Source organism: Eretmochelys imbricata, chromosome 1 (genome assembly GCF_965152235.1).
Source record: "Eretmochelys imbricata isolate rEreImb1 chromosome 1, rEreImb1.hap1, whole genome shotgun sequence".
NCBI lineage: Eukaryota > Metazoa > Chordata > Testudines > Cheloniidae > Eretmochelys > Eretmochelys imbricata.
Genome location: NC_135572.1, coordinates 348972933 through 348996055, shown reverse-complemented (window position 1 = coordinate 348996055; position 23123 = coordinate 348972933). Strand labels below are relative to the sequence as shown.

Below are 23123 nucleotides of genomic sequence, written 5' to 3'. Positions count from 1 at the left end.
TGTGCTCTGGGCACCAGCCCCCCTTATTTTCCTGTCTGTAACATCATTAGGAAACAGATTGCTGCTCTACTTCTTATTATTCCCCCACTGCATCCCCATCCTTCTGCCCAGCCAGTCACACCTTCACCTCCTCACTTCCATCCTCTCACCCAATTACACAGCCTCTCCCCACACCCAAAACCTCCCCTCCAGCCTGAGCCAAACTCATGTAAATGCCTCTCTCCCTCCTATCCACCGCCTCTCTCCCTCCGGTATCCCCAGTCACTTCAATGATTCAGCTCCATCAAGTTATGACAAAACAAAGCCACGTAACTATTACCAGTTACCCTCATCCACCCTCTCCATTCACCCCCTATTGCTCGCCTCCCTCCCTTCTTGTCTTCAGTTGATTTTAAGCTCTTCTAGTTAGGGGGCTGTGTCTTCCTAGGTCTGTACAGTGCCTGGCAGAACAGCGCCTCAGTCCTGACTAGGTGTTACAAAAGAACTACTACTAAGAGAGGATCAGCACAGACTCAAGTGCATCTAAAAACCCAGTTGTATCCAATAGGTGGATTTGCTCTCCATAACTATTTTAGCTGGGTCAAGATCGTTTCCATCTCATGTTCCAAGAACACATGAGATTTAATCAGAGACCTATCAGCCCAAATGTAATGTTTCATCCTCTTCCCATGGTAGTTTATGCAGTTTAGCTATTTCAACAAATAAAGCAAGACATGCATCTGGACTCTTGGCTTGATTCCACTAGGGAGAACCAGTTGACAATAATACTGATTATCCAGAGGCTTTTAAGGGATACATTGTGCTGAGAGAGATGTGCTTTTATTCCACAAATTGCTTTAAAAATAAAAAAATGTTGTACAGAATGCTACACGTTTTAAAAATTATTCAAAGAAAAGTGACTCATTTAGGATCCACAATAGAGCAGGAAAGCAGCATTAAAGTGAACAAAAGACTAGGCCCTGGGGAATCTATGCCAGCACAACCATCAGTTCATTTCTATTAACCGAGCAGACAACCAGATGTGCCATTTCTTTACTGCTCACATTCACAGAACTGCACTGCCCCATAAATCATGCCAATTAAGGGTTAAATCTTGGAGTCACTACAGAGGCAAGTACAACCATGATAGTTAATGGGAACACAGAGGATGCCAGGATCAGGTCCTGACTGGGTGTGCGGTTTAGCAGAGTACTGATTAAGCAGGTTTTGCTGTAATTTATTGCACTCACTTTAAAACTAATAAACCAAACCATTCTTATGTACATCATCAAAACCCAGAAAAATAATCCCCTACAGCACTGCTGCCTTCCTGCTTTTCTTTTAATCTCTTTGCTTGTTCTAAAGCCAGAATTTTGGTTTTGGCGGCAGATCCAGAAGTATGTTATGCAAACTATAGGCTACGTTACATACAGTACCTGCCTCAAGTGGCCCTTTCTAGCTGGTGATATTTTATAAAACGTTTAACATAGTTCAGTAAGTAAAATATTCCGGCACACAGGTATCCCCTAATCTTAGAAAAGAAAAACAAATTAAAATATTACAACATAATACAACTTTGATACAGAATCAAAGATTAGACAAGATTTTCACAAATGTTAACAGATTTATAGTGGTCTTTACATAAATCTAGGTTGTTTTTTCTATATACACAAATTAAAAACTCTGACATAGTAGAGTCTCCTGTGTCTGCATAGTGGACACCAATTTGATGTTTCCAGGAGTCAGCTTTGACCCATTGCTTTGAGTCTCAAAGGAGTTTGGAAATGTCTTCATATTGGATGCCTTCAATTCTCCGTCCTTTTAAAGGCCCCTGCAGATGAATAAATTGCAAGAAAGATTGGGGTGGGGGGCAGGGAGAACTATGTTTGTTGAATCTCATAATAAATAGTTAAAATTACAATATAGCTGAACTGAATCAAATCAAACCTGTCCACACTTAGCCATGTTTAAGAAAATGATAGCTATTAAGTGAATAGCACACAGGAAATGAAAGAAACTTTGGCATTTTTACACATTGCTGTATTCATTTGTTTATTGATTTTTACCTAATGTACAACTTTCACATTAATGCATTGTCCACAGTCTCTGAAGGATGAAAGGCCAGGTTTTGAGAAGACTGCACATTATTATTATTATGGAATTACTTACTAGTTAGCAAGATTTAAAGAGGAATTGGACATTTATATGGGCAGAAATATTCACAGTTTTAATAGTTAATGGTAAATTTTGGAAGGGATATACAATTACATGCTTCACTCCCTAACCATTAGGAATTAGAATGAGATCTGCCTGGGGGGAAAAGATTATTCCACATCTGGCAACTGTAAGCTTCTTGTACCTTTCCTCTGAAGCATCTGGCGCTGGCCAGTTGGAGACAGGATACTGGACTAGATGAACCAAGGGTTTGATTCAATATGTCAGGTCCTATGTTATATGTTAAAGTGACCAAATGCACGGGCAGTTACGCTGGTTGTCTGTTCAAGAGCAGTAACTGCATACAAAAGTTATATGTAGGGCCCTACTAAATTCACGGCCACGAAAAACGTGTCACGTGCTGTGAAATCTGGTCTCCCCGCATGAAATCTGGTCTTGTGTGTGCTTTTACCCTGTACCATACAGCATTCACAGGGGAGACCAGCATTTCTCAAATTGGGGGTCCTGATCCAAAAGGGAGTCGCGGGGGGTAGGGGTCGCAGTATTGCCACCCTTACTTCTGAGCTGCCTTCAGAGCTGGGCAGCCAAAGAGCGGTGGCTGCTGGCTGGGTGCCCAGCTCTGAAGGCAGCGCCCTGCCAGCAGCAGCACAAAAGTAAGGGTGGCAATACCGTACCCTGCCACCCTTACCTCTGCGCTGCTGTCTGCAGAGCTGGGCGGCTGGAGAGAGGTGGCTGCTGACTGAGGGCCCAGCTCTGCACGCAGCAGCACAGAAAGGTGGCAATACCGAACCCTGCCATCCTTATTTCTGTGCTGATGCTGGCAGGAGCTCTGAAACAAGAAGCCAAGTAAACACCTCTAGAAAAAAAGGTCTCTAACTTACTTAGTAACCTGAGTGAAATTCTGGCCCCATGAAATCAACAGCTACTCTTACTGACTTCAGTGGGGCCAGACTTTAACCTTAAATCTCTCTTTAGAGATTTATAGGACTCATACAAAAGAAAAAAGGCCTTTTACACTAAGGCTCAGCCCAGAGAATATTTTCCATTGAGAAAGGTGGTTTGTAACAAAAATGCAAACACAGTCTTAACTATAAGTAGCATGAACAGCAAGGATTCAAAATCCATCAAACTACAAAGCCAGCTTGATAAATACAGTAAGATAATTCTCTTATTTCATACATACATACATTTTAAGTGTATTGCTTTCTCAGTTGAAAAGTTATTGTATCATTAATAGACCACATTTAAATTAAAGCTATTAAATATTTTACAAATTTATCTTTAAAGTTCAATTTGTAAATTCAGTATCCCATTGTCTTTTAAAGGTAAGGAGGCCCAGTAGATAGGGCAGTGGATTAGAACCTAAAAGGATTTGGGTTCTATTCCTATTGGCCGGCTGGGTGACCCTGAGCACCAATCTGCGTCCCAGATTCCCCATTTGCAAAGGGGCAATAATGATATTCACCCTTTGTAAAGGGCTTTGAGATCTACTGATGAAAAGTGCTATAAATGAAAGAATATTACATATATTGAAAATGTACATACAGATTCAATGATTATTGCTGCTGAGAAGTTCTTCTCATTTATAGATTCCAAGATGCCTTCATTTCCTCTGTAACCTCCATTTAAAACCAGAACTTTCTTTCCTGAAACAGTAAACAGGAAGAACTTTACCCATAGGGAACTCTTAGTGTCTTTTGATCAAGCCCCTCTCTCCTGAAAACACAGGCCAGAGTCACTTTGGGAAGTCTGTATCTAAAAGAACTATAGAAGACATTGTTCCCTTGGAAGCAATGCTCAGCCTTTCTTCAGGGACTGCTTGATCCTAAAATGCCTGAGTGATACAGATGAAGGTTGTTTTGCTTTTAGGAAGCTGCCGATGCCTGTTTATCTAATAGGCTGAAAAGCAGCACAGAGAAGCTTGTCATAATTCACTAGAAGTGCACATGTGAGGTATGTAGCAATGGGAGCTCTGACACCCTCTGAAAGAATGCAGCATTCACCCTCCTTCTCCAGCTAGGCCTGCTGTTTGGGCAGGAATCACCTTCCTTCTAGGATCACTCCCCTTCTGGGGTACCTCACTGTTGCTGACAGACTTTCCTGGTCCTTGAATATCCAGGAGCCCAGCACTGACTGTGGGCACCTCTCTGCGCAGGTACACAAGAGGAGGGGAGAGTTTCCTTGAATCCTCTCCATCTTGGGGAGAGCCTGTGAAGGAACCACCACAATCCAGCACTTTATGACTAACAGGGATCTCTAGGGGGCCCTGCAAGCTTCAATTACCTTACAATATTTACGTCTTCATTTTTATTTTGTTTTTTCAAAATCCTTGTAATTTCTCCCTCATCCATCATAAAACTATTCCTAAATAAATAAATCAATGCCAAAAACCCAATATCCAGAAATAACCTTACAATCACGAACTCCAGACAATGGAGGAAACTTTAAAGTGACAAATACCTCAACAATACACTTACATTTATAATATGTATTACATGGAGGGAAAATGCATGCTAAGAACCATTGAGGACAACCAGTAAAGCTCTTTGGCAGACTCCTACAGATACTTCCTGGCAGCTGAAGAGAGATGCTTTCATCTAGTCAAACCAAAAAATGCTTCCTATCCTTCTTAGAAGGAGCATAATTCCTCTTGGAAAGCTCTGTGAAATCACCAAAAAGAATAAATGCAATATTTGCACCAACAGCAACCAGAGGATACTTGGTACATGACAGGAATATCTTAATACAATGTGGATAAGAAATGCTGGCCAGGAACAAAAGTAGTAAAATGACACTTGTCATCATAACCCTCAGGTGACAATTGATGAGTTATAGCTCAAAAGAATGAAAGTCAGTCCATCAGATGCAGCTTTGCTAGCTAGTTTGCAAATAAATTTACCTGGTGCCGGTATTACTGTCTCTAGATGTGTCTGGTCAAGTTTCAGTTTGTCTCCAGAATCAATCATCTTTACAACTGCTGTGTACTTGTCAATTACCTCCTGTCATGGAAAATTAAATATATTTATTTTAAAAAGGGAAAGATACCTATAACTTGATTATTTTCTTATTAAAAAAATACAGGTAAGAGGTTTAAAAGCAAATGGCCATGTAACATGAATGATGCAAATACATCGGGGTAATTACAAAACAGAATCATTCTTTGATTTTCTGCTTTTTTTTTTTTTTTTTTAAGTAGTCTTAATAGCAAGTAGATTCAGGAACATAGGTCTAAATTTTCAAAAGTGGCAAGTGTTTTCAGGTGCCCAACTTGAGAAGTCTGAAATGGACCTGATTTTTAGAAAATGCTGCACAATGATTTTCTGAAAATCAGACCACTTTAAAGAGTCTCAGATTGGGCATCCAAAATCACTATTCAGTTTTGAAAATGTAGGCCATCGGTTTTGTCATGCTAGATCAGATCCATGGTTTATCTAGTGCAGTATCCTGTCTCTGACAGTGGACAGTGCTAGCTACTTCAGAGGATGATGAGATACTTCAGACCATTAGGCAAGGCCCACGAGACTGAAGAACTTGTGAATTTAGGGGACCCTCCTTCAAAGATCATCTGGGATTTTTACACTTCAATGCTGGACAGAGATTACTGACTCAGTCTCAAGGACTGAAATACCATGCACTGCTCTTGGTCACTCCCCAGCAACACAGCTTTAAGATGACTGTATGGCCTAAAAAGACTCATCGATGAAATCAGAGTCTGAAGAAAACAGTAACAAGAGTAAACTTAATAGGGAAAAATGGTCATCAAGAATGAAGAGGTGAGTGGATGCCCACAAGCGTCTATTTTGATTTGCAATAAATCCCAAGTCACTCACTGCCCAGAAGGAACTGAGAATCTGGTAAACTCTGAGAAAGTTAAAGGGAAGCCCTCATTCTGATAGTTGGGGTTCAACCACTACCACCATAAGCAACAAAATAAACAGATGTTTTCTAATTGTTGTGGACTAGGTTGTGTCCAATCACTTTATTCACAAACTTTTATCGGATAAAATGCTGTAGATTCACCTTAACAACTGCTTTCTTCTTATGATACTTCTCACCAAGCTTTTTTGTTACAATTTTTACAACAATTTCCTGGAGAAGGGGAAAAAGGAAAGAGGAAAAAGCTAAATACACAAACAAAAACAACTTACTCTCAACTCAGTGTTTATATCACAAGTAGCTTTTAACTCCAGTTGTCCCCACAAGCAGACACTTATGTTATGCTGTGTAGTGTCAGCAGGCAGTGCCACTTCTAAGACAAGACATTATAGAACTTTCATTGTGGCAGGAACCCCACCACAAAGGCATCTCCTGCCCTCACTGACTCAAAATATACTTAAATTTGAATTCAGTGTGTTACAAGGCAGCCCTCCTGGATCACTGGCAGCAAGGCCTGACCAGGACATTTGGATCTAACAGCCTAACCCTCTTTCCTGAGCTGGGAGACATAGTTGGGTTAGTTCAAAGGCTGTATCTTACTACTAAATCTCTATATGGTCTGACCACTAGAGTGGGGAAAAGACACCCTGTTAAAAGTGCATGTAGATAACCTCTAGATGCAACTGTCCTTTAACTACAAAGTAAGCCATCACTATATAAAGGAGCTTAAATATTTGAAGTATAATGTTCCAGCATAGTAAATATTGCACAGCAGCCAGGAAAAGTGAAATATTTGCAAACTGAGAGAAATTAACTTATGATAATATCTCTGTTTGGAAAATAAAAATGTACTTTTGGTCATATTCTGCTCTTGGATCTATACATGTTGCAAACCAGCAGGGGCTGTGTGCATGTTCCCAAAGGCAGAATTTGGCCTGATAACTATGTAGTTATTCAGATACTTACAGGCTGCAACCAGTAATCTGTTCGGGCTGTTTTTTTCTTTTCTTCTTCAAACTACAGAAGAAAAAAAGTCAAATTTTTTTTTGGCCTTTCATATCAGTGCAAGGTTCCCACCTCCCCCTAAAAACCTGAACAAGTTCCATGCACTTAGGTATCAAACCAAAACAGAATAGTGAAGGTGTTTACTACACCAATGGTCCATCTAGCACAGTAGGTATTATACCATCTGGTCTTAAATTAAATAGTAATAAGTTATCATCAATTTCTTCCAAAACCTTCTCTAATGACACTACAATCTGGGATTTGTCCCCGAAAAAGAATGGCTCAGGTGTGGGAATCTCCCTTACATCCTTCTTCTGCGGTCAAGACTGATGCAAAAAATTCATTTAGTTTCTCTGTAATGGCCTGATCTTCCTTGAGTGCTCCTTTAGCACCTTGATCATCCAGTGGCCCCACTGATTATTTGGCAGGCTTTCTGCTTCTGATGTACTTAACTTTTTTGCTGTTAGTTTTTGAGTCTTTGGCTAGTTGCTCTTCAAATTCTTTTTTGGCCCATCTAATTATACTTTTACACTTGACTTGCCAAAGTTTATACTCCTTCCTATTTTCCTCAGTAGAATTTAACTTCTTCTACTTTGTTGTTCAGCTGTGGTGGCACTGTTTTGGTCCTCTTACTATATTTTCTTAATTTGGGGTATATATTTAAGTTGAACCTTTATTATGGTGGGGGGTTTTTAAGTTTCCATGCGGTTTGTAGGCATTTCACTTTTGGAACTGTACTTTAAAATTTCTGTTTAATTAGCTTCCTCATTTTTGTGTAGTTCCCCTTTCTGAAATTAAATGCTTCTGTGGTGGGCTTCTTTGGTATTTCGCGCACACCCCCTCCCCACCCCCGACACACACATATACAGGGACGTTAAATATAATTATATTATGGTTGCTGTTACCAATTGGTTCAGCTATATCCACCTCTCGGACCAGAACCTGTGCTCCACTTAGTACTAAATCAAGAATTGCCTCTCCTCTTGTGGGTTTCAGGACTAGCTGTTCCAAGAAGCAGTCATTTATGATGTCCAGAAATTTTATCTCTGCATTCCATCCTGAGGTGACATGTACCCAGTTAATATGGGGATAGTTGAAATCCCCCGTTACTATTGAGTTTTCTATTTGCATAACCTCTCTGATCTCCCTGAGCATTTCACAGTCACCAGCACCATCCTGGTCAGAAATATATCCCCATTGCTACATTCTTATTATTCAATCATGGAATTTCTATCCATAGAAATTCTATAGTATAGTTTGGTTCATTTAAGATTTGTACTATATTTAACTTTATGCTTTCTTTCCCATACAGTGCCACTCCCCAACCAGCATGACCTATTCTGTCATTCCTTAATACAAGAGTACAAAATATTTGTGTCCCCCATTGATGATCACCATTCCACCATGTTTCTGAGATGCCTATTATATCAATATCCTCATTTAATACCAGGCACTTACGTTCACCCATCTTAGTATTCAGACTTCTAGCATTAGTATATAAGCACTTTTAAAATTTGTCGCTTTTTAGCTCTCTGCCATTATGTGATCTAATTGAATAGGACTCTTTTTCATTAAGATGAAAGGCAATTCTCTTTAGACATTTATAAAATTTTGTCTAGAATAAAAAAAACTTTTTTTATAAAAGATGTACTAAGCTAGGTCACTTGAAAAATCCAGACCCCTTGATCTGCATCCAGAATTAAATAGAGCATGGGTAGAATAGGAGGCATTGGTATTACGTGGGATAAGCCACGATGATCGTGTAAAGTGGTGAGCTGCTGAATTCCACCCAACCTGGAGCTTCAAGTTCTTTTCAAAGGTAGCCCCAAGTAGAGTGCACTTAGTGATTTAGACTTGGATTACAAAGGCATGGATCTCTAGGTAACATTCTCACTGTACCTCCATGATCTCATCCAGTGCAGATTTCTTCTTTTTCTCTTTTGATTGGCCTGAGCTGTGAGCAGATTCTTTCCGTTTAACTGATCCTGCTCCTCCCACCATCTTCAATGCACTTGGTCCAAGGACACTGCTGGAAGAGGGTTTAGATTAAGATGATGTTTTAAAAAAGCGAACAGTACAAACCGTAAGCATAGAAGTTTCAGGTTATCAGGGAAGTCTTAAACTTACACCTTTACAGAGATGCCCCCAGAGAACAGGCTGTGCAGAGGTGCAGCTGATCTTTTAGACCTCAATCCTGCCACTTAATCTACATGAATCCTGCACCAGATTTCAATGGGGACCTGTATGGACACAGGAGCAGATCAATTTGCAGGATCGAGGCATTGGATTATAATCTCTGGGGCACGAATTGTACCAACTTTTGCGTTTGGATTGCAGGAACTCCAAGAGGCAAACAATCTGATGGTCCAACCAACCCACTGGTCCAAGACTTAGATGGATGCTTCAACCATTTTAGTACAAAAATGTTTCTTCTAGCACACATTACGGAGAAATTTATCTGTGGGCAGAGGTACAATAGGTGGACAAAAGCCTGTTCATTAACAAAACCTCTCAGATTGAATTGGGCCATATGTTCTTGCTTCTCTGTAGGAAGCTGCTGCGTTTACAGACAGTGAGCAAAGTGATCAAGATCCTATACCTGGATATGGATTCGTTCTTGTTTATTTTGAATCTGCAATTTTTCGTTTTTTTGACCTATTTTAAGAAAGATCATTTCTGATTTTGCAGGAAGTCAGTTTGTTTGCTTTGGTAACAATGTTTATTGTCTTGTGTTCAAATAGTGTTTTGTAGATGTAAAGTGCTATATAAGTGCTAAGGATAATTAAAAATAAAATAGTGCAGGTTATCATGATCTAGATACACTCTCTACAAGTCTCTTTTACTTCTGCATTAATGTTACAGAAATCTTGTGCCTGGGAGCATCTCTAACTTGGCATGAGAAATTTAGGTCACTTGGCCTACTAGTTCCACAGAGGTCTAGACAGACTAATTTCAGCAAATAGCTGGAGAACACTCAGAACAGTACTTCTTACTTGCAGGAGATCTATTCAGGGAAGTTTGTATTTTAAATCCTGTAATCACCTTGAGCACTACCTGGGAGTGGAATCTTTAGGTGTAATTTATAATATACCTCAAAGCTTAAAATCCCTCTATTATATTGAATCAGTTTATAGTCTAATTTTCCATCTCACATATCTCACATCAGATATCTTATCTAGAAGCTTCCCCTGTGATGAGAAGAGAGCTTTCATTTTACCTGTAATATGTTTAATTACAATATTGTCCTATGAGAAAGGATGGTTTCTTGCTAGCCAAATGTTTTCACAGACTGCTGTAACTTCTTATTAACATTGCTTATATTATTGATCCCTTTGTCTTGCACTGCTTGTGGTTACACCGAAACTCAATGAAGTTTAAAAAGATTTATTTGGATTCACCTTCCTGAATGCTGATCAGGAAAATGCATTGAAGACAATTGGCCACAGTAGTCAAACATGGGTTTACAAGACTAAACTAGTCAACTAGTAGTGGATAAGTAGAAAGGCAGCTGGGATATCGGATGCTCATTTAAATATTTCTGATTGTATATTTTAGCCCTTTATCTGACTTTTCATATGTTGCTTGTCTTCTTAGGAGCTGATCCTGCATCTGGCTCCTAGTCAGTGGATGCGAGGAAGCCCACTGATTTCCATGGGGCTCCACCTACCAGGCCAATAGATTCATAGAGTTTAAAGCCAGAAGGGACCACTAGATAATCTAGTCTGGCCTTCTGTATAACACAGCAGGATCAGGAAATAGACTGCATGCTCTTTAGGGCAAGAACTGTCTCGCTGTACACGTGAACAACACTTAGCGCATTGTGGGTGCTACCATAATACAAACAATAAGATAGGACACAAACAGCATGGGATGCTTGGTGTCTTTTCCTCACCTTGTTTTAGACGATGCTGCTACTGAAGTACTGGCTCCTTTGTTTAAATTAAATGCAACTAAAAAAGTAAAGAGATGTTACTCTATTTCTATCCTTCACATCTAACTGTATTTAAGGGTGTTACAGCGAAGAATTGCAAATTAGAAGCAACACAAATACAGAAAGATTTACTATTCAAATGTTTTGGCTCATCCTTTAAAATGAACTGCTTTATACAGTACAAGAAGAATACTTCGCTCTTCTATAGTGATTTTCATCTGTGATCTTAAAGCACTTTACCAATGCTAAGCCTCAATGCTCAGTCCACTGCTTTAATCCTAGATCACAAATATCCTCCATAAATTCTAAACATGTATATTAAAAGTCCAGCTACCTTTCTCTTCATCATTTTCTCTGTTTAGTTCAGTATAGACAGGCCTTTCCTGCAAAAGAAAAATAAAACGAACTTCAAGGGTTGAATGAACAACTGACGTGATATCATTGCTGGGGATCTTTAATTAGCTCAATTTTTACAACTATTATAAGGTTATCAAAGGTTTCAGAGTAACAGCCGTGTTAGTCTGTATTCGCAAAAAGAAAAGGAGTACTTGTGGCACCTTAGAGACTAACCAATTTATTTGAGCATGAGCTTTCGTGAGCTACAGTTATCAAACTAGCCACTCTGGCCTGACAAGTTAGGAGGATCAGGACTAGAAGACATCTTGTTATAGACCCCTGTGCAGAATTCTCCAATGAAGATTCTCTATATAGATATCATCTGAAACAGACTGGCTCCAATAGGAAAGGAAAGTTGCCTTTTATTAATAGCCCTATTTCTTCCTGAGCCAACACGGCTATAACAGAGAGACAGGCTTTCCAAATGATACAGAAATGATGAGACTCTTCCCTATTTTGAGGCACTGCAGGTTCAATGAATCGTAGGGACGGAAAGGACCTCAAGAAGCCATCTAGTCCATCCACCTGTGATGAGGCAAGAATCGAGGCCATCCCTGACTATGTTCTCCCATGATCGGGTTTCCACAACCTCCCTTGGTAATCTAGTCCAGTACTTAACTATTCTTGTAATTAGAAAGGTTTTCCTAATATCTAATCTAAATCTTCCAAATCAACCAAAACTGAACACAATATTCCAGCTGAGGCCTCCCCAGTGCCATATCGAGTGAATGATTGTGTCTTCTATATAACATCCCTGTTAATACACCCCAGAATTATATTTACCTTTTTCTCAAGTGTATCATATTGTTGACTCATATTCCATTTGTGATCCCTTTTATTGCCAGATCCTTTTCTGTAGTACTACCATTTAGCCAGTTATTCCCCATTTTGTACTTGTACATTTGATTTTTCCTTCCTTAGTGCTTTGCCTTTGTCTTTATTGAATTTCATCTTGCTGATTTCAGATCAATTCTCTGATTTGCCATGGTCATTTTGAATTCTAATCCTGCCCTCCAAAGTACTTCAACCCCTCCCAGCTTGGTGTCAACTGTAAATTTTATAAGAATACTTTACACTCCATTATCCAACTCATTAATGAAAATATTGAATAGTACCAGACCCAGGACAGACCCCTGTGGGACCCCACTAGATACACACCCCCAGTTTCACAGCAAACCACTGATAACTATGCTTTGAGTACAGCAAGGGCGCTCAAATGTTTTCAGTCACACCCCCCCGCCCTCCACCACCACCTTACCAAAACCGGAATGTGTCCGGGACCCCCCTCCATTACTGCATAGCCATGGCTTCCTCAGCAGCGGAGTGTGTGCTGAAGGTGAACTGGGGCTGGGGTTAGAGACGGAACTTGTCGAGGGCAGAGAGGGAATGAGGGTAGAACTGGGCTGGGGGTGGAGAGCGAGTGAAAGGTGGAGCTCAGCCTGGAGGCAGAGCAGGACTGGGGGCTGAATGGAACCTGGTGGAGGAGCAAGGCTGAGGGCAGAGCTGGTCTGGGGCATGGTGCTGCTCCCTTCCTAACCCTCATGGAGGCTAATCCAAGCCCCGCCCCCCCCAAACATTCCTCCATGCCCACTGGGGGGAGGGGGGGTGCCCCACATTTTGGGACCACTGGAGTACAGTCTTTCAATCAGTTTTCAATCAGTTTTCAATCTTTCAAATTCCCACTTTATAGTAATTTCATCTAGATCACATTTCCCTAGTTTGCTTATGAGAATGTCATGTGGGACTGTGTTAAAAGCCTTACTAAATCAAAATATATCATATCTACTGCTTCCCCCATACAATAAGCCAGTATACTCGAATATTAAACTAGGAAAAATACTTATTTTAATGCTGCTTAAAATTTACCTATGGATACCTGGAATTAAAACTGCAAGTTTCAATCCCATGCATCAATAGGTTAATGAGTCCTGGAACCACGCCAAAGAAAAAGTCCTCTAGAATACAGCACTGTACTAAAGAAAATTACTTTTCATCTCTGGAATTTAGTTTCCCAAACTTTTGATGATCTAAAACATTTGTTATTTTGGAATTAGAAGGTCATGTAAGATCGGGCCTTAAAAGTCCTGTCACTTTGATCACCATCTTGCTTTTCCCTCCCATTTAAATTCAAAGAAGATTTTAGTAGCTAATTTCTTGAGAATGAGAAATGTTTACATGATAATTTTCCTTCGGTTAGCAACTTCCTTCCAGTACTCGTGGGCTAATGCCTCCCACAAGTGGAATTCAGATGCTGTTGCTGGAGGCTCCAGGGCTGAGCTCTGTCCTTCAACTCAAACCATCAGAAGTTCAATTATTACAGTACAATAATAGGCAGAAATAGAAAATCCCCAATAGAAAGTGAGATATTTATAAACTAAAGAGTTACCTGGGAACCAACCCAGTGACATAAGAACAGCCATACGGGGTCAGACCAAAGGTCCATCTAGCCCAGTATCTTGTCTTCCAACAGTGGCCAATACCAGGTGCCCTCAAGGGAATGAACAGGTAATCATCAAGTGATCCACTCCCTGTCGCCCACTCCCAGCTTCGGGCAAACAGAAGCTAGGGACACCGTCCCTGCCCATCCTGACTAAGAGCCATTGATGGACCTATCCTCCATGAATTTATCTAGTTTTTGAACCCTGGTATAGTCTTGGACTTCACAACATCCTTTGACAAAGAGTTCCAAAGATTGACTGTGCGTTGTGTGAAGAAATATTTCCTTTTGTCTATTTTAAACCTGCTGCCTATTAATTTCATTTGGTGACCCCTCATTCTTGAGTAATGAGGAGTAAATAACACTTCCTTATTTACTTTCTCCACACCAGTCATGATTTTATAGACCTCTATCATATCCCCCCTTAGTCGTCTCTTTTCCAAGCTGAAAAGTCCCAGTCTTATTAATCATTTTTGTTGCCCTTTTCTGAACCTTTTCCAATTCCAATATATCTTTTTTGAGCTGGGGCGACCACATATGCATGCAGTATTCAAGATGTAGGCATACCATTGATATATACAAAGGCAATATGATATTTTCGGTCTTATTATCTATCCCTTTCTTAACGATTCCCAACATTCTGTTCTCTTTTTTGACTGCCGCTGCACACTGAGTGGATGTTTTCAGAAAACTATCCACAAGGACTCCAAGATCTCTTTCTTGAGTGGTAAAAGCTAATTTAGACCCCATTATTTTATATGTATAGTTGGGATTATGTTTTCCAATGTGCATTGCTTTGCATTTATCAACATTGAATTTCATCTGCCATTTTGTTGCTCAGTCGCACGGTTCTGAGAGATCCTTTTGTAGCTCTTCGCAGTTTGCCTGGGACTTAACTTTCTTGAGTAGTTTTGGATCATCTGCAAATTTTGCCACCTCACTGTTTACCTGTTTTTCCAGATCATTTATGAATATGTTGAATAGAACTGGTCGCAGTACAGAACCCTGGGGGACACCAGTGTTTACCGCTCTCCATTCTGAAAACTGACCATTTATTCCTACCCTTTGTTTCCTATCTTTTAACCAGTTACAAATCCAGGAGAGGACCTTCCCTCTTATCCCATGACAGCTTGCTTTGCTTAAGAGCCTTTGGTGAGGGACCTTGATAGGACACTGTGACGGGGCATGCCTCACCACTGCAGTGCCTGCTAGCTGTCCAGGAAATTAGTGCTGTACCCTCTTCTGGTGGTGTCTTGACTGCTGTCACCTCTGTTCCTGGTCCCACGTCACTCCCATGACCGCAGCGTCCTCTTCAGTGACACTCTCCATGTTCCCCTCCTTTCGGGGGGACCTGCAGTCCACTATCTAGCCACTTCCTTCAGTGACTCCTCTTTGCCCTTGCATCAGGGCCTCAATCTGCAGATCCCTGCAGCCTGCCAGGAGCTGCCTTTAGTTCTCTGGGTCCCTGCCTGCAGCACTACGTGGTCCAGGGTGCTTGCTGTCCTCTGCCTGCAAGGCAGCCACTCCTCCTCCCTTCTCAAGCTCCAGGGAGTGACTGACCCTGCTCTGTTCTGCAGTCCTTCTTATATGGGCCAGCCCGGCCCTGACTGGCTGCTCCCATAAGCCCTTCTGTGATTGGCTACCTCCTGCGCACCCTCCCTAGGGCTCCTTTTAACCCCTTTTCTGCCAGTGTGGTGCAGACACCCAATCACAGACACCCTCCTATCAAAAGGAAGGAATGGAATGAAGAGGAATGGAAACTTATTGTGCAAGTCTTCCTCAGATAAGACTCATACATTCCCCCCATCCCCACAATGCCTCTAGGGACTTCTGTGAATAGTCTCCCAGAAGCCGAGGAGGCTAACTGGTTTGGGATTTTTACGACTTGCCTGCAGCAACCTGAGGTCCTAAGGGATTGGCATTTTGGATAGAAAAAGATGAACAGGGTAAAATTGTATATGTTGGAGATATGTCTTTAGAGCTCTAGTAATGACACAATCTTCCAAGGGTTAGAGCTAAATGAAGGGAGAACTATTTTCCAGGAATTGTGGAAAGAGGGACTTACCTTGAACAGAAAGGTTTCTGGAGCTATAAGAATAACATTTTCCTCATTAAAGGTAGAATGCTTCTTGTATGGACATAGGAACTAATTCCAAAACTTGCCTTTCGGAGGGAATGGAGACTAGAAGGGCCAGCCACCCACCTACCTACCTAATTTGCCAGTGCGATTGAACACAGCACCTGATACTCAAATGGAGGATCCATGTGGTAGGCTACAAAATGCTGCTGTAGCTGGTTGGTTGTAGGACCCCAACTGAACCTTCTGAAGAAACTCTAGTGTAGTTGAGATCATTAGAAGTTTCGGATTACTAGAATATTTGTATCACAACAGCATCTAGGTCAGGTCCCATGGTGCTGGGCGCTGCATAAAGTGGCAATCCCTGCCCCCAAAGAGCTGTTTCTGTTTCCCCTCACACCAGAAATGTAAATTTGGCCAATGAATGAAACATCTTGGTCTTCCATATAACTGCTCCCTCTTTGGACCTTGCTGTGCGGAGCTGGCTCGAGCCCAGTCAGCCCTTGCCCCCCCCCCCCCAAAATAGAGGTAAAACTATGCCTATGCTCAAGGGTTCCCCCCCACCCAGGCTCCCGCTCTTCCCCTGCCGGGCCCTAGGGGCATCAGCAAGAAAAAGGTTGAGAACCCCTGGCCTATCCCTCATGGCTCAGAGGAGACAAAAAAAAAAAAAAAAAAAATGCAAAAGCAAAGAACCCATGATACATGTTACCAATCCAGCATTAGTTACCTGGGGAAAATTCCTCCCTAACCCGAGCTGGTGATTGACCTGTAACCTGGAGCGTGAAGACTGACCATTTGTATCATAGCTAAGTAACTGCAGATGTGAGTCCATTGGAAGATTTGACAGAGCAGTCCTATGTGGATTAAATTAAATATTTAATAAGAGCACTTCTGAATGTGAAGATTGGTATATATAATATCTTCTCACCTGTTCTTTCCCCTCCAAGCCTCTCCTAACTTGCTCTTCAATGAATTTAGCAGTTTTTTCTTCATCATCAAGATCTTGTTTCTTCTTCTTCTCTTGTTCTTGTTGTCTACGGATAGTTTCTGGGTCCCGATCAATATACTGGATATACCAGCCTTTAGGAGTCTCATCCACTTTGCAGAAGCCTTAAAAAAACAAGCATAGATCATGTTTCAACAGTTACTACCAAAACCAAACTAAAAAAAAAAAAAATGCTTACATTTAAGAAATTATGTTTATGGAATAAGTAAATGCCAAGACATGCATCATAGACTGTATTTAGTGTATCGATGTATTGATTACCTGTAGCACACAATTTCTCCATGTACTATTCTTGAATTACTGCTTTTAAACTATCTTACGCATAATCTTTTCTTTCAGCTAATCAGATTTACTTTGAAATAGGTCAGTGTAGCTAACAGTGACATAAGTACATAAGCTCCCTTTGTTTAATAAAATATGGGAATGGAAATGCTTTTTTCAACAAGGACAAAACAAAAATCCATACACATATAACTACACATACAGAATGGTGTGCCATAGCATAAATTTTACTAGAATGAGTTCTAATTAATCACACGTGTAATTTTATTAGAATGAGTTTGCTTTGGCCACATTAATCACACAGGTCATTACAATGAGTGCCACTCAAACCTTCACACCAGGCCATATTTTCTCTATATGCACATTTACCAGAAAATCTATTATTGTAGATATCAAGCCTTAAACCTTTCAGAAGTTCAGTAATTAATATTGACTACTCAGGGCCTCAAGCCATCTTAATTTGTGGAGCAATTCTATATTTGGAAGGAATATTTCTTTAATAGTTCGTTGTTGTTTTAAATGGCAGCCGTTGAAAGTTGATCTGAGTTCAGTAGTAGTTCCAGTGGATGTGGATTAGTGGGCAGAGCGCAGATGAAGCAGGAAAAGCCTCAGAAGTTAGCATAAGGTTTGAAATTTATCACATGTATCACTATTTATGTGGCACTGATGGGAGTACAATAAATGTATATGCATACTTCTTATGGATTTTCAGTATTTTGGACTAATCAGCAGGTTTTATTGATTATTGAGTGACTGCACTGCCAGTAATTAATCATTTCTTATAGGAAATAAAATTACCTTCTCTCCCTAACCATTTAGTAAAGTCAGTTAGGGTTTCCCACTGCGTGGCATTCATGTGGATGTGCTCTCGATGGCTGATATATTCATTGTATACAATATTATTGTGGACTCTTTTCGTTCCTAAAATGAAAATATATTACTGTTAAATACAAGTCCATTACTGGGGAGAAACTGATGTGAATTTTTGTTTTTGAACTATACAGGGTTATTAACAAAAATAATCAAAATATTTACCAAATCGTCTCCTGAGCAGTTCTAAGAAATCATTTCGGAATTCCCTGATGGAATACAAAGGAGACTATTTAAATAATGCTTTTACAGTTGCGTAGCATTTGCATTTATAAATGACAACGGAAAAATATTTACAAAATAAAGAGGTGTATTCAGTTCAAAAGAACATCACCAGATTCAGATAATCCATTTCCTCTTTCACTGGAACATTTTAAAATATGGTATCATATGTGTATCACCCTACACACCTACAAAAGTCTATATGCACAGTGTGCGTGCCTGTATTTATACAATTGTGCAAACGTGTCAGTGTACTCACATACACTTTGGCTATGTCTACTCTGCACACCACGGGTGGTGGCGTGCAAGGTATACGGAACTACACAATGCAGTACACTGAGAAGTGTAGCTACATGCGTCAGTGGAAGGCTCCAACAGCTCCCTGCAACAAAGAAAGGCTCTGGCAATGGGGAGCTGCCAGAGCTTTCCCAGCTGCCTCCCCCTGCCAGCGACTCTAGCAGGACACTATACTACTAAAAATAGCAGTGAAAACAGGAGAGGCGCTACTTGGGTGTGTAGATAGCCACGTAGGGTACATACCCAAAGGGTTCAGGCATGACTTTACTCCACTCACCTAATCAGTTCCTCACCATCTACAATGCTATTTCTGTCTGTGCTGGGGGTGATGGGAGTGCAGTGTATATACTTTATATGCCACCATAAGGCGTGTGCAGTGTAGACATACCCTTTATCCTCCTTGACCTGTCAGCTGCCTTTGACATCAACTACGCTCTTCTTTTTGAAATCTTGTCCTTCCTTGGTTTCTGTGACTCTGTACCTTGCAGGGTTCTCCTCCAACCTCACTTATTGCTCCTTCAGTGCATGCTTCAGAGGATCCTCCTCATCCTCCCTCCAACTTTTCCACAGTGCTGTGTCGCTGGTCCTCTTCTCCATCTTATCTCTGGACAATCTCATCAGTAACACAAATTCAGCTACCATTTCTATGCCAACAACTCACAGATCTACCTCTCTGCTCCAGACCTGCCTCCTTCTGTCTCAACTAAAATCTCTCTCTGACAATTCCTTTGGCTGCCTAGCTGACAGCTCAACTTGGCTAAAACAGAGCTCATAATCTTCCCCTCTGCAAGCCCTCCCTTCTACCTCCTTTCTTGATCACTGTGGACACCACCACCATTCTGCTAGCCACTCAAGCCCATAACCTGAATGTCATCCTGGATTTGGAGCTCACTCTGTGTACTCACATCCAGGTTATGTCCTTATATGGCTGATTCTTTCTACATAACTTGTCTAAGATATGGCTTTTCCTATCCACCCACACAACTAAAACACTCATTCAAACTCTCATTATCTCACGTCTCATTACTGCTACATCCTTTTCACTGGTCTTGACAGAGGCACTCTTCCCCCATTTGTAACCGTTCAGAATGCTGTTGCTAAGATAATTTCCCTAACCCGTCCCTTTGCCCACGTCACATCTCTGTTTGGATCTTTCCACTATCTCCCCTTCTCCACTGCATCAAACATACGCTACTTGTTGTCACTTTCTAGGCCCTTTACAATCAATCTCCATCATCTCTCATTCTCTGTTGAGCTTTTGACACTCACCTCCAATCAGCCTATGATGCCAACCTCCATCACACACTTAAGTTTTCAAATAAGTACTTCTGTGCTTTCTCCCATGCTGTCCTTCACAAATGGGAGGCACTTCCCATAAACATCAGCAAAGCTACCCTATTATCCACTTCCAAATCACTCCTCAAAACTCTCCTTTGCTATGATGACTAAAAAAACCTTGACAATTACACAGCTCACGTGCTGAAAGCACTGCCTATCATGCTGACAAACACTGTCCCCTTGTTTCCTTGTACTTCCCTGTCTGTCTGTAGCTACCTGTCATCTCTTATCTTAAATTGTAAGCTCTTTGGGATAGGGACTGTCTTTTTGTTCTGTGTTTCCACAGCACCTAGCACAATTGGGTCCTGGTCCATGACTATGACTCCCAGGCACTGCGATAATACAAATTCATAATAAGAGTAACTTCTACCAAGTGACATTTTCTTACTATATAACCAGGGCCCTTACAAATTCATGGTCCATTTTGGTCAATTTCACGATCATAGGATTTTTAAAATCATAAATTTTCAGATTTAAATATCTGAAAACATAATTTCACTATGTTACAACTGTAGGGGTCTGACCCAAAAGGAGGAGGGGGGGAGTTGCAGGGGTCTGACCCAAAAGGAGGCAGGGGGGAGTTGCAGTATTGCCACCCTTACTTCTGCACTGCTCCCTTTTCATACTGCTGTTTTAAAAATATCTACCAAGTAACACTACAGTAAAATTTTAAAATTCATCAAAATTCAGTTGCTTCAGTGGGACTCCAAGAGGGCACAAGGATGCAACCTCCCAGATTCGACTGCAGGATCAAGGCCTATGTGGGGAATTTTGAGAAACTAACTCTGAAAAATAATCCATGAATTGTTGAGGATCTTCAGAAGCAAGTAGCAGCTGTCTCTGGTGGGATTCGGACATACAATGACATTTGAAGCCATTCTGTAAAATAAAAGATAAACATTATCTTCACTTACAGAAGTCAGTAAACTGACATTTTAAACACCAAAAAAACCTAAGTTAGAGTTTTAAAAAATAAAACTGACTCACCCCTGGTAATACCATCATCGCATAGTGCAGCTAATGTGGGAGAACAGAGCTAAGGCAGCAACTGTATGACTCCTGCTTCTGGAGTGTGAAATGTTTGTCATAAGCCTTATTACTGTTACAGTGAAAGGAGATTCCCTTGGCTTTACCAACATATCGCCTGCACACCAGCCACTCCCTTTTTTCAAATGGTCCTTTATGCCCAGAATGCCCTCTCCATTCCAACGCAGCAAGAATCTATGCTCTTCTCTTTTAAATTGCTTAAAACAATTCTTCTGTGATGCCTACCTAGTTTTAACTCTCCTCTTGCATAAGAGATGTTATTTTTTAATAATGCTGCGCTGCTATTTGATTATTCTATTTCCCAGTCAGCTGATGCTTATTATCCTGATATATTTTTATGGTCTGGTCCTGAGGGGCAGGTCGAGAGCCTGCATTTTCCCTTGATTTCAATGTAAGTTGGGCACTCAGCACGTTAGGATCAAGCCTTTAGGTCCCAATTCTGAAGATATAACAACAAAGTGGTTACCTTCCTCACCTGATTAGTCCTACTGAGTATATGTATAAGTATGTGTCACTTTGGGACCGAAGAGCTTGATCATAAGGTACTGAGTGTCCATAGCAGCCTGAAAGCATGTACGGGCAGGGGTTATCACCCTGTGTTCTGTTCAGCATTAAGCACATGGTCTGCGTTCAATAAACAAAGTGATATGGGACTTGTACGTTTGGGGCAGAACACACAGGCAGAATGTCAGTGTCGCTGTAGCTCACGAAAGCTTATGCTCAAATAAATCTGTTAGCCTCTAAGGTGTCATAAGTAGTCCTTTTCTTTTTGCAGATACAGACTAACACGGCTGCTACTCTGAAAAGTGTCAAAAGTGAAGAAAAAGCTCATTACAAGTTCTAACAGATTTGAAGAGAGAAAGAAAGAAGAGAGAAAATCTAGTGCACTAGTATGTTATTATGAAATTGTCAAGATTATTACTAGAAGAAGTTAATAAACACATCTCATCAGAGGACAGTAATACTTGCAAAAGCTGCAGCAGAAATCAGCCTTTCACTCTGTGTATGAATACACTTACAGTTGTTTTTCAAAGGCATGTGAAACAAATGTCAAGCAAAAGAATTAAATCTTATCCAGTGTACTTTATTAATTTGTTTTGTTTGGATTATTATAATGCAGCGAATTGACTTAAAATGGATCTTGTTTAGTTCACTGAATTGTATTTGAATGTATAGCCTCCTCTGATATGGATTAGCAATGATTTAGGCAAAAGAAAAAAAAGATTAGTTATGTAAAAGACTCTTCCTTTGCTATAGATACATGTAAGTCTTTATTACTAGTCTTTCAACCGCAGTGGGTTTCAAACCTTTTTTTTTACACTGGTGACCCCTTTCACAAAGGAAGCCTCTGACTGTAACCCCCCTTATAAATTAAGGAAAGGAGTACTTGTGGCACCTTAGAGACTAACCAATTTATTTGAGCATAAGCTTTCGTGAGCTACCGATGAAGTGAGCTGTAGCTCAGGAACGCTTATGCTCAGATAAATTGGTTCGTCTCTAAGGTGCCACAAGTACTCCTTTTCTTTCTGGGAATACAGACTAACACGGCTGTTACTCTGAAACTTATAAATTAAGGGATTTAATTTAAGGGGAGCTGGCGACCCGCATGTAACCACCTTGCGACCCCGGGTTTGAGCACCCCCCGTTCGACAGGGGTCGTGTTTGCACGAGGCTGCTGCGCAAAGCGACGCCCCCTTCCCGTGCTCGACGGCACCGAGCTCCCATTAGCGCTTCGCTGGGGACAGCGACGAGCCGAGCCCTGCCCGCCCCAGGCGTGGGGGGGGCGCGCCCTGGCCCTGCGCCGCCCTCATGGGTCTCCGAGCCAGCCTCCCCTCGGCACAGCCCCCTACCCCAGCCAGGGGCCGCTACCCTAGCTACGGCCCAGGCCCAGGCCCAGCCCCCGGTCTCGCCTCCCCGCCCGCTGCACCCCAGCTCCCCTGCCCGGCCCCGCAGCCCCGGCTCACCTCATCCCGGCACTGCTTCTGGCACATCTGGCAGTACCAGCGCAGCTTCTGCAGCCCCTTGGACTTGATGCGGTTGGCGATGGCCTTGGGGCTCAGGAAATCCGACTTCCCCATGGCGGCGGCGGCGGCCTCCCGACCCCCTCAGCCCCGACCGGAAGCGGAAGGACACGACCCCGGAACGCCTTCCGCCGGCCGGCCACGAGGACGCCCTTCGCCCCGCC

General features: G+C 41.5%; 1 protein-coding gene across 3 annotated transcripts; it reads right to left on the bottom strand.

Annotated features, from left to right (window-relative positions):
- Window positions 1-803: 803 nt before the first annotated feature.
- KIN (Kin17 DNA and RNA binding protein) lies at window positions 804-23045 on the bottom strand. 3 transcript variants are annotated; one of them, XR_013348298.1, is made up of 14 exons: window positions 22903-23045; window positions 20676-20770; window positions 18200-18243; window positions 17963-18085; window positions 16805-16986; window positions 11301-11349; window positions 10928-10985; window positions 8935-9064; window positions 6997-7047; window positions 6175-6243; window positions 5054-5153; window positions 4632-4814; window positions 3700-3800; window positions 1774-1810 (listed from the first exon to the last, which is right to left on the bottom strand). XR_013348298.1 is itself a non-coding variant. In XM_077836885.1 (13 exons), the coding sequence occupies exons 1-13, from the start codon at window positions 23014-23016 to the stop codon at window positions 1748-1750; spliced, it is 1179 nt and encodes a 392-aa protein (XP_077693011.1). In that variant the 5' UTR covers window positions 23017-23045; the 3' UTR covers window positions 804-1747. The 3 variants fall into 3 exon arrangements, 2 of the variants coding, with proteins under 2 accessions (XP_077693011.1, XP_077693021.1); XM_077836885.1 differs by lacking the exon at window positions 4632-4814 and having other exon boundaries at window positions 804-1810; XM_077836895.1 differs by lacking the exon at window positions 4632-4814 and having other exon boundaries at window positions 804-1810; window positions 8935-9061.
- Window positions 23046-23123: the final 78 nt, after the last annotated feature.

Coding starts and splice junctions, on each gene's coding strand:
- KIN (XM_077836885.1), bottom strand. CDS start 23,016: ATGGGGAAGTCGGATTTCCTGAGCCCCAAGGCCATCGCCAACCGCATC. Junction 11,350..16,804: donor GCTTGGAGGGGAAAGAACAG/GTGAGAAGATAT, acceptor TTTCTTTTGCAG/GAAAGGCCTGTCTATACTGA. Junction 3,801..5,053: donor GACAGTAATACCGGCACCAG/GTAAATTTATTT, acceptor TTACTGTTTCAG/GAAAGAAAGTTCTGGTTTTA.